The following is a 14,555-nucleotide window of genomic DNA, read 5'->3' as shown; positions in this document are numbered from 1 at the left end:
AATCCCACATGGATGTTGATGTTATTGTGACCTGGTGTGCTTTTCCCAGTGTGAGCAGAGCTGTGGTGAGAGGAGGCCTGAGGAACGGCAGGCCGCTGTGACGCCCGTACTTCCCTAAAAACACGCAAACAACAAATAAAACATCCGTCAGCGCTTCTCTTTGTGATTTTCTTTTATAAATTCTGCTCCCACTAATGCACGAATCGATCGGCGTCTCAACAGGCGGAGTAATTAATCAGACGACCGATCCATCAGTCGTTTACAGCGTAAAAACAAACCACACCTGCTGTTTTAAAACGAGCACAGTGCCGAGGTACCACGTTAGCACGAAGCAAATCGGCTCCCTCGCAACTTCTTCCAAGTTTAAATTTCATTTGGGTGCTGAAAGCAGAGCTGAGATGAGGTTCAATCAAAATAAAAAACAGTAAAGACAAGAAGAGCAAAATGCAAAAGTAAAACTCCTTCACACAGTCTTTGTCAAGCGTCAACAGCGCTGACAGATTGATCAGGAACAACAGAAGCTTCAGAACTTCAGCGGTGGTTTTTCACAGTTAGGGAATCATTTGTCTGTACCTGTTCAGATTGTGCTGATGTGCGGTTAAAGGCAGTTAAAGAAAGTAAAAACACACTCACTGTAATGTGAAACATGCTGATCTAAGATCAAAACGTTGGCGAATCCAGTTTTCTGCTGCTTTGATTCCTTTTTAACGAGACGCTTGGTGAAACGCTTGTTGTTGGCATCTCATCGTACACTTCGTTTGTAGCCGTTTTCACTTGTGCTTCATTTAAAAAACTCAAAGGCCAACTGTTGTCTTCAACCTACCAGTTCAACATCCTGTACGTAAACTGAACAAGCTGAACACTGAACAATCGATCGTTCTGCTTACCGAGGCACCGTGACAACAAGAAAAAAGTTAGACTGACATTCATTGATCAAAACTACAATTTTATTTAATGAAAAAAACAAAAAAAAAAGACAGGGTTTGCCCACATTCACACACTTAACACATTCAACGCCTTTTTCCCGTTTGAGATTCATATCAGCAGAATTGATCACAAGGCGTTTCTCACCTTCAGGCGATAACAATCCTACACTGCTGCACACACACACACACACACCCTGCTCTTGCTTTTGTGTTCGTGTGTGTTGCCTCTTTGAATCACAAGGTCTCCTCATAATAAATGTGAGCGTCAATGCTAATGGTAGCCTCCACCAGAATAAGTAGAGAAAGTTTAACATTTAATCAAGGTTCTAATTTTAGACTTTAATTGTGCGTGCTCGTCTTAAGAGAGCTCCCCCACCTCTCCCATATTCTCCCCTTCCTCTTCTCATTTGTTACGCTAATGTCACACGATTTCATTTTAATACCTGATTAGCCATTCATCAAATAATGAAGCCGTCGACGAAGTGATTGCAGTATATAGGAGGGCCTAACAGAGGGACGGGTCCCACACAGTGGATCTTTGATTATCATCCAAGGCCCTCGGGAGCAGAAAAGCTTCAGACTACTCAAAGAGTTCAGAATGCTGATTTGCTGCAAAATTATTTTCAACTATTTTCACGTGGAGAGTTTTTTAGCTGCATGTTACTAATGGAACTGTACCAGCTGCAAATAAAATGTAGGAACAAAAAACAAAAAGCATTTTAAGAGATGATTGGGAAGGTTGCAGAAAGAGTTTCCCAGTGGGAGGAGAAACTTCAGGGCGCAAAAGTCCCGTTCAGTATCATGAACTGCACAGGAGATGTCAGACACCAGAACATCCCTCTCCAGTTCTCATCGATTTCAGCTCTTGACAAAGAATATCAGGCCAGGCATAAGATTCCACCTTTGGCTGTGTGAGGTGGTCGCACTTGATGTACACCAACAGCCCAGGCTGCACACGACATGATACACGCTGATGAAAGCCAATATCATGAAAAAGTTGTTGGTTTTATTACAAATTCAAATTTGCCATTCAGTTACACGATTTCCTACTAACAAGCAGCCCAAAATTTAACCAAATCTACAGAAAACCGGCAGCAAAAAACCTGCAAATTCAACCGCATTTCCTTCCACTGTAGTGATGGACATATTATTAGAAGTAAAGCACCTTAAGGTAAAAAGTTGACGGCGCGAACTGAGTCACGTACAATTAAAGGCCCGCAGAAGCAGAGGGTGCAGTGAGTTAATGTGAGAGTGGCAGTCAAGCGTAGAAAATGTCATAATGGTCCTACACTGACGTTTGTTTCTCTCCGTCGCTCCACACACATCTGATGTTTTGTTTTTCCATCATTTTTCCACCTCACGAGTCGCATGCTTCACATACGTCACCATTCACACACCGAGTCTGTTTTGCATTTTTCCCTTTATTGATGCGCCATTTCCTCCCCAGCCAAACATAAAAACATTCCGATCCTTGAAGTTTCTTTTTAAATTTGTGACATTTCCATTCAACCAGTTTTACGTGTTAATTGGAGCTACTGTCTTGCACAGTCTTACCTCCTCTTTTCCCACTATGATACGGTCTCATGAGGATCTGCAGGGCAGCAGGGTTGGTCATACTGGTCAACAGCTGGGCCAGGTTGGGTTCTGGTAGCAAACCTTTCCTATTACTCAGAATCTAGAGAGACAAAAACAATACACACATACACACAAGTTAGAAGAAGCAAGTGTGTGTGTGTACAGTATGTGTTTTGATCTTGTCATTAGGAGTCCCTGATGGCTGCAGTAATCGTTACACTAGTTTACATCATCTGTTCGTGTCTGCGATGTCAGCAGAAGGGAGTCGGTCTGGGAGACAAAAGAAAATAAGGCGGGAAGAAAAAGAAAAGAGACAGAGCTGTTTGAGAAACAGAAAAGGAAGGAGGAAAATACATGAAAATAAATGTGAGAGAGAAGGCAGAAAAAAGAGCTTGGTGGAAAAAGTTTTACACAGAAACTTGATAAAAAGTCCAGGCCACTTTTCTGATAAAGTAAGTCATAAGTTCTCTGCCAATTTCACATGTCGACATGTTTCAGAAAAAAAAAGTTGTGGCAATCTTGCAGTCTGAAGGTGTGAAGAAAAGACATCACGCTGTGCGTAAACGCACAAACAATCTTACATGTGACATTTTTAGTGGAGCGAGTGCAACTCAATCGCAAGAAAAAAGCCCCTTAAAAAATGGTTTCAAATTTGTTACCAAAATCTCAACATTCGAGACCAAGACAAAAACAAAACACTGTACTGAATTATTTATTTAAACTCAGCTAATCTGCTTCATAAGAGGACCTGGTCACATAAGCAAACAATGACACAAAACCGCCGTCAGATTTTGATTTTCTTCATTGGTGCAGGGAAATACGCAACATCATCTTTTTCTAACCAAATCTCTACAAAAAGTTCAAAAGTTAGTCTTTTGGGAGCTTTAAATTCTCTGCCTCCATCATGTGGCAGAGAGATTTTGAAAGCTGCGTAACAAGGACCAAATTTAATAAGACAGCTGAATGCAGAAATATTACAGATTCCATATTTCCATGTTTCCGTTTCTTACAAAAGTAAAGTAGCTCATATGGCTTGGGAGTGTCTCTCTTCTGAATCTCTACATGCCATTTGAAGCTTTTATCCCGTCTCTTGTGCTCGTCTTAGACACTATGTACAAATATATCCAAGAATATAGTCAGTTATAGTTATAGTTCTAATAATAATTTTAGCTCAAATCTCCACCTCCTCTTGCCAGTCTGCAGTTCGTATCCATCCAGCACGGCTCACCGACTCATTTCAGCTTCCTCGCGTGGTGTCAGGTTTTGGTTGCTTTGTGTGTTACATTCACTGTGACTTGTTAATAGCAAAGCTTACATTTCCTTTCACGCGTGGGATTTCCTGGAACTAAACACATCCCTGCTGACTGGCTTTCAATCGAAAGGCATACTGTAAGGCTCATTCCTCAAATAAGAATTCAATCACCCATTATGCTGCGAAATTTAATTCAACGGACTGAGATGAAACCCTATTGAATTAGACAGTGCCAATCGAACGGCGGAGCCCTTGCAGATCCTCCTCAGCACCGACAGCGTGCCGGCAGTGCTCGCTGGCTGGCCCAAAGGCACGGCTATTTAAAACAGCACTGGCAGGATGGTGATATTTCCTCCTCGTCTGCCCCTGAGCTACAGCAAGACTTCAGCTCAAGTCAACCTTGTTTCCTCCCCGTCACATCCTGAAGAGAGAGCATTACTGATGGGGATGGAGTGGGTCTGACTCCAGCCTGTCAGCAAGGCGGAGGAGGAAGAGGAGAGTCTGGTGCACACAGTCTGTGTACAGTATGTGTGTTTGGGTGTAACAGCAAGGAAAATTGGTGTGTGTGTGTGTGTGCCGGTGTTGAACAAGGCCAGTCGTAGCTGACAGCGTCTTTCAAGGGAAGAGAGAGGAGGAGAGGATGGGGGAGGAGGGGGGGTAGGGGTAGGAGGAGGAGGAGGAGGAAGGCTCTTTCTTTTCTTTTATTTCTGCTGGAGAAAATGTCATCATGCATCAGTCTGTTTGGCTACTGGCACAAAATCCAGCCACACGCCCACGCAGGGAGGTAAGGAAGCCGCGAAGAAGGGAAGGCGAGAAGTATCACGAAAGGAGAGGGATGGAGGGAGAAGAAAGGAGGAGGGAGGAGGAGGCCATCTGGTCCTCAGCGTTCACACTCACATTCGCTAACTGGAGGAATGAGAGAACTGCCTCAGAGGAGAACTGCAGCCAGGAGAAGGTCTCGCTCCCTTTCTGAAGGTCTGATGTTTCCTTTACCAGCTGCTCACATTCACTGCAACGACCTTAAAGGAGCCTCGGGTGTTAAATGTGACCTCCTCACAGGCTCAAACGCTTCCTGCGTCTCTTCCTTCCTCCCTTTTCCGGTCCATCCTTTTTCATTAATGTGTTTATGTTTTCTTTCTCCTCACATTTGCTTTATCTTCCTCAGCTAATTTATTCAGAGAGACATTTTTCTCTCACTGTCTTTTCAACCTCTTGTTGTTGCAACTGAGGCTGAGTGACCGGCGCTGCTCTGCTTTTCAACCTATAATTTTCAAACCATCCATCTCAGGATCTCAAGGCTACAACCTCTTCACCTGCACCTGCTCATTTCTGTTCTACAACAGCTGAGAATAACATCACATCAAACAGTTGAAAATAATCTGAGGTATAATCTGTGGTAGTGTGGTCATGTGAAATTTAAAAATCAGAGAACCCTCGCTGGGCTAATGTAAGTGCGGCTCAACGTATGCAAGGACATTTTGGGAAACTAGGATCAGCAGTGTTGCAATTAAAATTGACATTTAATTGAATTTCGCCATATGCCAAACTAGTATAGCTTAAAATATTTGTCGTCAAACAACAGTAAAAGCAGCAAGCTGTGGTGGTTTTCCGTGTGGCGAGAGCAACGTTGTTGTGTTTTGCGCCTTGAGGCTTTTCTGCCCAAATTACAAATGACATTGTGGATGAGTGGCACCATCAAGTCTGGGTTATTAGATTTACTGGTAAACTGATGTCAAAATAAATAAGGAAACCTACTACATCTACGCTGTAATGTGTGTATTCAGCTTGTTGAGGCACTTGCTGTGCGTGAAATAGACCGTAAGATGATGATGATGCTTTCGTTAGCTGCTTTATACCTACTAAAGATTTGAAGGACAGAACTCTAAACAAAAGGTAGGCAAAAGCACCGTGTTTTTTGATCTTTTCAATAAAATGATATAAACAACCTCTGGTAAAGCAAGCGACAAACTGCAGTCTACTGTAGCTGTACTGTAGCCAGCATTTAGCAGCTGAATGGTGCATCAACAACCATAATCAGCACTGAGGATGCTGTACATTCGGTTAACTACTGGCTTCCCTCTAAAGTACCGCGACCCTCCTCGACAGCGACAGACTGTGAGTCACCCCAAGACAGGCAGAAGGTGTGAATGTGGCAAGATATTTAAGTACCAAATGTAATACAAGAAAACGCAATTTGCACAAAAAACATTACTTAACATGTTAAGTTATAACGTCCAGTTTACCAAAACGCCCCTTCAAACATGAATGCATCACGAATGCTTTCAGTTCATCTTTTTATAACAAAGATAATTTAAAATTGTCCCAACATTTTGCATTTTTTGTCTTTGGCTCACTGTATGAAAATCAGTGATTTGGAAACAAACAAAATTATATTTAGATGACAAAATCAAACAAAAATGGCTCTATTTCCATGTCTAAAATGTTGCTACATACACTGATAATTTTAAAAAAAAAACCCATTTTTCATTTACAAATTTTCATTCCAGAGTGGAAATCAAAAAAAACCCTCAATACTCAGTTTTTCATTTGTCGATGTTTGTTTCAGAACTGGAAAGGGACTGAAACGCAGGTATCTGGAGTGAAAATGCACACAAACTTGTCAGCGCTCAGATTTGATTGCTAAAGCACTGACACTCAGCTTGACATGTTTACTCACCCACTTCTGTTTCTAAATTCTGTACCTGTGAGTACAAATCCATGTACCCACAAAGAAACAAGTACTGCTCCTTTTCCACAACTGATTGGACTTTGCAGTTAGATCTTGTATGTAGCTGCTGGTGCATATCTGTTTGAACATCTGTATGTGTGTGTGTGTGTGTGTGTGTGTGTGTGTGAGTGTCATACTGTGTCACAGGCTGTGACTTTGGTTTATTTTGGGCTGCAGGAGACAGTGGAGGAGCCCAATAAGTCTATAGAACTATAATTATCATGTCAGTGCCTCTCCGCTAGCACAGCGCTGTGTAGGAGGGACACCACTGCTACCAACACTATGTCAGCCACAGAGCGTGCAGGGACCACGTCAAAGCTCACGGGATAAACGAACGCCAGATGATCAATAACCAGTCGGCACAGATGTCACAATCAGGTGCAGCTGTTTGTGCGTTTACATTGTGCGTACGAAGTTCTAAATTTTAGGAAATGAGAGATTTACCATCTTTTTTTTTTTTTTTAAATGTATGTTTTTATTTTTCGCCTTCATGCTCAGATTTTTGTCTGACGCAGAAAAAAAATTTTTAATTGTGCTTCCTGCTTTTGTGATTCTGTGCATGTTGGCTAATAGAGTGTACGTAACAGCTAGCTGCTCCATGAGAGGCTGTTCAGGTAGTTTTCAGGCATATAATAAAGTCTGCAGGCGGCTCAGACAGCACATACTCTGCTCAAAGCAACGTATATCCATCGCACCTCACTGCACTTTGGTGATGTTGCTCTTCTCTTGTGATTCTGTTCTGCTCTGCTGAGCCAGATGCTAAACTGCTCACCAGAAAATGTTGCTATAATTGCAGCAATCACTTCTGTTCATGCAGCATTTCATAAGGGTCGCCCAATAGCCTGTCACATTTAATTGTGTGCACTAATGGGTATGTGTGTGTTTGTGCCTTTAATACAGCGGCCAACGTGGGGTCCTTTAATGCGATTAAAGGCATGCGGGCATCATACTCACCATACCCTGGGCGGCGATGAGTGCAGCCAGGGTGCTTCTCCCCGAGGTGCCAGGGGTACAGAGTGACAGACGGACCTCCTGTCCTCCCACCAGCGTTCGGTCCATCTCTATGAGCACAGCCTCTGCCTGCTCTGCGCTCTCATACTCCACCACACCAAAGCCTCGGACTGGGCTGCCCTCATCCTGAGCAAGCTGTCAGACAAAGTCAAAGTCAGACAAAAAAAAAAAAAAAAGTCTGCATCAATTTATGACAACTTACACTTTAATGAAGCAAACAGCTTTTAAAATTGCCCGCAGATCTGTTTTTAAATGTGCATATTGTGAGCTTAAATTTTAAAGTTACAAATCATGCGACAAGTCATCAGTAAACTCAAAGTAAACAAGAAAGGAAGAAAAATGTCCCCATACCACACATACATTTTACTGACAGTGTTTCTTTGTGATTTGAGCTCTTTTTTGGACTGAGGAGAGAGTAAAGGCTGGGAAGTTATTCAGAAATATCAGCACACAGCAAAATAATTGGTATTGACTATACTCTCAAGCCTTCACATATACACACAATGCATTGTGGTCCATTTGTGCTTCAAGGTAAGAAAAACTTCATTTATCGACCATTTCAACCAATAAGATTTATGCTTGTGCAGCCGCTTTGCACCGAGAAAAGTTTCATTAGACCTCAGCTTAATTTTATTTACCTTCTTAGTTTGATGTGTGTTACTGGAGCACAAAACCGTCACATTTTTACTTGATTACATCAGTATAATTAGCTACTTTCTCTCATTCAAGTACCTGATTAAAAAGAAAGGATCCTGTCAGTTCACAGGAAATATGCAAAAATGTGGTACATTATGATGCCTCATAATGCAAGAATGTGAAGCTAACTTTAACCGCCTTTAGGAATAAATGTGATTGTGTGTCAGTCCTGTGATAAACTGCTGACCAGCCTGCTAAGCTGCATACGATTCACCTGAACAGGAGATGCAGGACCTAAGACGCATGGCGGCTCACGCATTCGTGTCAAGCCATTACAGTCTCAGGATCATGATCCAGTATATCCCTGGAAACTTTCTGCCATACACCATTAGCAATATGTGCTGAGATTAGCACCAGAAGCTGCTCGGTGCATCTTTTGAATCATCTGGGAACGATCCAGTCCATTACAACAGCAATGGAGCGACAGCTGTGGTTAACGCAAAGTTGTGTTGGCGTTGCTCTGCTGTTGTAGGCTACCTGAATGGAAACACATCAAAAATGCTTATGCACATCTGACAGCATTACCCAGATTAAAAGAAACCTTATGCATTCATATCCCGAGTCTTAAATCAGGGAGCGAACCACCTGGACAGATGGATAATCTGAAGTGCTTCACTGGAGACGTTCGTGTTCAGGAGCAAGTGGGCCAAATGAAACCTGAAACCACTGTGGACGTATACAGAAATGCCAATGATGCTATCAGCCACCAGCAGTGAAGAAACAAGACTTACCCCCCCAAGAAAACAGGACATGAAACACGCAAGCCAGACTGTTGAATCTTCACAAAATACCTGATTAACTGACACTAAAACTTAATATCCATGCCTGTTTTCTCCTTTCAGACCTCGCTCTTATCTGTTAGAATGAAAAACGAAGAATGAACGAATGCACCACCAGAGGCGTTATCACCAAGAGCCTTTTTAATGGAGTCGGCGTGTTTTTAGAGGGGCTTTTTTTCTTCAACGTGCAAGGAAATGTACTCACTGATAATTGTAGTCATCGAACATAAGCTGCACAATACTTAATAGAAACCTTCATTTTCTCCTCACCAGAGAGAGCAAAAACGCCTGGAAACATTAATTTCATTTATTCCATCTTTTAATAAATCAGCAGGGCGACCAAAGGAAGCCCCTGCAAACAGCCTCTTTTCTATTTCTGCATCAGGTCTACGGCTCCCATCTAGGAATAGTGATGCCATTTATCCAGAAAGCTATAAAAAAATATATTTGGGTTCAATGGCCTAAATGCAATCTCCTCCAGAGCAGGCTATCTATGTATCCAAAGTCACCATGCACCCCGAGTCACCAGACGTCAAAGCCGAAGCAACGAGTCCAAAAGTTGGTAGCTCATTGCTAATTCGGTCACTGTTTTATGAGACTTTAAGCTAACAAATCCATCAAATCCACATATAAAAGAGACCATGGGGAGGACCAGTGTTACAGAAGTGACTCTGAACAACAGACTACACACTTTCACTTTCCAGAGTGTGTATTTTTGTGTATGACAAGACTAACCGGCAAATAAGCGTGTTTCTATGGAGGAAAAAGAACTCGTCTCACCTGCTTTTGTCAAAATGGACAGATAAAAGCACAACAACATGAAAGAGATACATCCTCTCCCTGCACTGCTCTGTCACACATACACACACACGTTTCCAACATGTGCGTGAAACGAACAAACAATGGCGACTGATCGACAGTAACAGTAACAATTTCCTGCAAGTTTAATGACCACATCCAGCGAAATGCCTCGTGTTTTTCCTACATGGAAACCTTGATGCAACAATGTCAGATTTTATTCACGGTTACTGGTCAATAAGTGGATCTCTCCAGGCCACAGAGCACTGCTGACCACGTTTTTGTCAAGAAGGTTCAATCATTTCCAGTGTGCAAGGAGCAGCTAAATAATGCAGGCAGGCTAATAGCTGTAAGTTAATGGATAATACTGGATAATGACAATGGCAGAGAGCTAATGGTTTATGGTTAAAAGCACGCCACTTGACCTGCTGTTGGCCACGGCTGAAATCAGCATAAATACTGAAAAAATACACAAGGAGTGCTTGATTTATGTTATGTTTCACAGGATGTGTCCACTGTCTGAGGCTATTTAAGCATCTGCTGCAGAGATCTCCAGTCCCTGAGCTATTTTAGCCTATTTTAGCTTTATACACATATGTTTTTTGGAAATAACTTGCGAAGAGACTGATTGTAGATTCAGTTGGAGACTGAGTATTCAGAGTAGAGCTGAACTTTGCCAGGTTGAGTCGGTATTTGTGATCGTGGCGGCCATAACAAGAGATGTTCCAACAGAAATACCAAATATAATTCCCAGGTGATTTAGATACGCGTTTGTTCACTAAGAAGCACCGATAAGTTTATTTCTCAACTGCAAAGTATCCCGCTGCATATTGAGGTCAAAGGTGTTAAAATAAACCTTGTATACAAAAAAAATTATGAACAATTTATTGCATCAGACATTTAAAGCACTGGTTAATTTAACGTGGCCAGATGGGAAACTACTCTAAGACACAGTTAAGTGACCAGATGAAACAAATCCAACCAATGAGCTGGCATGAGTTTAGATGGTACAGCAACACACACACTGCTAGGACATGACCAAATTAGAAGCTTTATTAATATTTCTATTATTTTTTAATTAAGAAGCACCGTGTTGTCTCTGTGTTATGTTAACCTTTCCCCTTTGCTTCTTAACATGGATTATTTTCAGTAAAGCCAATTACTTCTTTTTATTTCAGTTTTGCCAATATAATATCAAGAAACTGATTCCAAAAGGCCAAGGTGATATCTTCAAATTGCAAGTTTCGGTCAAACAACAGTCTGAAGTCCAAAGATATTCAGACTGGTATCATAGAATAGCAAATTCACCAAAAACGTACATTTGGGAAGTTCATACCACAGAAATGTAACTTAAAAAAACAAAATTCTTTTTCTGTTTCCAATAACTGACAGTTTCAGCTGTAGAGCACATGGTGTGATATCAACAGCAATTAAGAAGGAAAACTAAAGCACTAAGTGCTATTTCTGATAGCAATTAAACAAGAAAAACTATCATATGAGGACACTTCTTTGTTATCATGTGTGATATTTTTAATGTCGAAATGGACAAATAATGAGCGGGAGGCAAATTTATCTTTACTTATTCTGCCTGAGCGCTGATGCAGTTACCATCAGGGTTCAATCAAGTGGCCCTCCACTTCCTCCCTTCCCTCCTCTCATTCATCTGCTGCTCCCTCTGGTCACAACAGAGGACGGATGGATGGATGGATGGATGGATGGATGGATGGACGGACGGATGGATGAAAAGAAAGAGGGAGGAAAATGGATGTATGTGTGGAGGAGTAGGTCGATAGGCTATTATCATCAGCATACATTAAGCAAACTGTATGAAAATGACCTGAACCACTCTCCCTCTCAAGAGATGGATGGATGGATGGATGGTAGAGGATGGGGGGGAGTGAGACAGAGGGTGGGGTGGTGAGAAAAAGACAGAGAAAGAGGAGGAGGAGGAGGAGGAGGAGGAAAAACATGAGTGACTGGTGAGGGAGGATATGAGCCAGGAAAGACAGGAAGGGAAACACAAAAAAAACTTGCTTGTAATTATTTTTGTGTGCAAACGTAACAAGTAAGACCCGAGTGCAAGTGGGTAAACTACAAAACATACATTACATACAAAATTGGATTCAAGCCGGATTGTGTGCAAATGGTATTGAAGCTATCATCAACTATGTGTGTATGTGTGTGTGCGTGTGTGTGCGCATGTGCGTGTGACTAATGTGCGAAGTGAGTGAGCCTCCCTCTACTCAAATTGTTCTCAAACTGCACTCACGCTATATAAAATATTCAATCATTATTCAGATCTGCACTAACAATTATGTAAATCTACAGTAGACTTGTGCCTACCGAATGTGAGCCGCGTGTGTGCCAGCTGTCGTTTGGTTCTCTCACTCCGTCGGTTGTGTTCATGTCCATGTTCACCCTCCAAAAAATGCGCATAAATGCATGTTTTCTGTCTGTCTCATCCAAGCAGGAAACCAGTAGCTGCAATACGGTGTGAGGGTGGAAATGTAAGGCAGCAGAAGAAGAAAGCTGTGTGCACGTTCTGAGCTCTCAGCGAACAACAACAACAATAAGAAAATTAGAAATCAAGATGTGAACAAAGATGTCCACAGTTATCAAAAAAAAAAAGGTTTGAATTGATCTTCAACCAACGTTGTGTTTCAGCTGTTAAAAGGTGGATAACAAAGTGGTATGTTTTACTTCCCACTTTAAAGTAAGGCAGTTACTCTGCCTTTTCCTCGAGGTACAATTTGGGAAAAATTAAAGAGCAATTAACTACATAAATTCGGTACGTCATCCTTCATCGTGTAAATTACGACCGGCCCAGAAGAAACTCCTCTCCTGCAAAGTGCGATTACTGATAATTAACAGAGCAGGTTATCAATATTTTGGCCAACAGGTAATAAAGGTGGAATATGACGATGTGATGTGGGAATCATAACCGGTCACGACCGATGGATGAGGATAACGCGGACTGATCCGTCTGCTTTATGTACATCATGATTACTGCACTCCGCCTCAGCAGATTTTGACAGACTGACTGACGTGTGTGTGCTGAAGCCGATGAATGAGGCAAACTTTGTCCATATAACAGCATTGACCTTCACTGTCCCGACTGCTGAATGTCAACTACATGCTAAGTATGAAAATGTAACCTGTTGCATAATGCTGGAATTTAGTTTATGTGCTGGGAATTAAGTATTCTGTTGCATCATAATCTCTTAAACTATACTGAAACATTACTTAACATCTCCAGTTTGGGCAACATAACCAAACATCTCTGCCAAATGAGCAAAGTCAAAGTGACACTCAGCTTGAATTTTAGCATAATTAACAGCAGTTGACCCCGTTATGCTTGTATAACGGCCTGACAGAGAACCCAGCCATCGAGGAGTCTGCAGTTAATAAACCTGAAGATCAAATCACAAAATTGGACAAATTTTGCGCCCAATTCTTGTTTTGTGCGGATGCGAGGCTTAAGGCCAGAAACCGAAAATATTCTTCATGATAGTAAGCACTAACCGAGCAAAACCTAACTGACCAAACCTCAAAATCATGAAAAGTATAAAGATGGGCACAAGCTCTTTCATTTAGACGGAGGGCAGGAAGGTGGAGGAGCTGCTGTGATGGATTTTAGCATCAGAAGATCTTAATCTGACATCGGAGGCCACAACCTGTTTAACAGCAGAAATGTGAAACAAGTGAGGATGTTTCACCGGAGTCTCCAAGGACAGATGGATGCTCTCTCAAAGACCGAACGCTGTGTGCCGTGATCAGTACAGCAACAAAAAGGACAGGAGAAGTTTATAACGAGTACAAAAATCAATGCGCTCATATTCTCTGATCTCACAGCTCGGCTTGCAGGTACTGACTGCAACAATGGAAACTTTGAGATAAATGGTCTTTTTTTCAATGGCCTTATGTACAGTATGTGTGTGTGTGTGTAAAAACCAAGGAGGCTAAGCTAGCCATCAGTGTGTCTGACAGCTCCTGACCCTGAGTCGTGGTCCCCAGCCAGCGACTGAGTCAAAGACCGTGTGGGACACCCCTGTCACTTTGTGTGTGTTAGTGTGTGTGTGTGTGTGTTTCTAACAGAATTTAAATGGCCACATCAGCTGTCTGAACTGAGCGATGAGGTCACGACAGCCCTGTCACAGCTGTCTGAGAAGAAAGGTCCATGACCTGTCACAGTAAAGATGTGTATGAAGAGAGTTAGATGAGTCCAACAGAGGGTGTGTGTGTGTGTGTGTGTGAAAGGATGAAAGATGAAAGCCTGACTATGATTAAAAACATTGATTTCAAAGTAGGAAACTCTAGATGAAATAATGAAGACGTCGTAAATCCTAAGATCGCGTGATCTCACATGAATCGATTCTGCTGAAACAGAACGAAAGTTAAAATCCGCCTAACAAATGTTTGTGTTTTATTATCTTTATTCCTTCTTTAAACAAAACTTTGAAAGCGCTGCAAGTTTCACCAAAAGGGTGCAATAATTGTGTCACGTGTCTGAAGACTGAACTTAGAGAGGCTTTGAGTAGCTGAGTGACAATCAGCGCCGATGATTGTGTGGAACGTGTTCTTCACTTTAAATCACATTAACTATTCAAAATTATATTTTTCCCCACTCCTGATCCTTCACAATAAAACCGCCTACATTTTCTGACAGCAAAATAAAGCTCATCATATTGTCGTCTCTGCTTCATAGTTGAAACGTGCTGATTTGGATTGTGGTCTATTCATCCATCTTTGCATCCGTCCATCCATCCCTTATAATGATGTTTTTGTCAATG

General features: G+C 41.9%; 1 protein-coding gene across 1 annotated transcript in view; it reads right to left on the bottom strand.

Moving 5' to 3' along the window:
• The window catches only part of raver2 (ribonucleoprotein, PTB-binding 2), a 79,795-nt gene that overhangs the window by 16,270 nt on the left and 48,970 nt on the right, over positions 1-14,555 (bottom strand). The window contains exons 6-8 of the mRNA XM_046392342.1: positions 7,436-7,627; positions 2,481-2,601; positions 32-114 (exon numbers count right to left, since the gene is read on the bottom strand). Coding sequence (XP_046248298.1) covers positions 32-114; positions 2,481-2,601; positions 7,436-7,627 — 396 coding nt within the window. The remainder of the gene's footprint in view (positions 1-31; positions 115-2,480; positions 2,602-7,435; positions 7,628-14,555) is intronic.

The sequence above is a fragment of the Scatophagus argus genome, chromosome 6, assembly GCF_020382885.2.
Source record: "Scatophagus argus isolate fScaArg1 chromosome 6, fScaArg1.pri, whole genome shotgun sequence".
Lineage (NCBI taxonomy): Eukaryota > Metazoa > Chordata > Actinopteri > Scatophagidae > Scatophagus > Scatophagus argus.
This window is presented reverse-complemented; position numbering and strand designations above follow the sequence as displayed.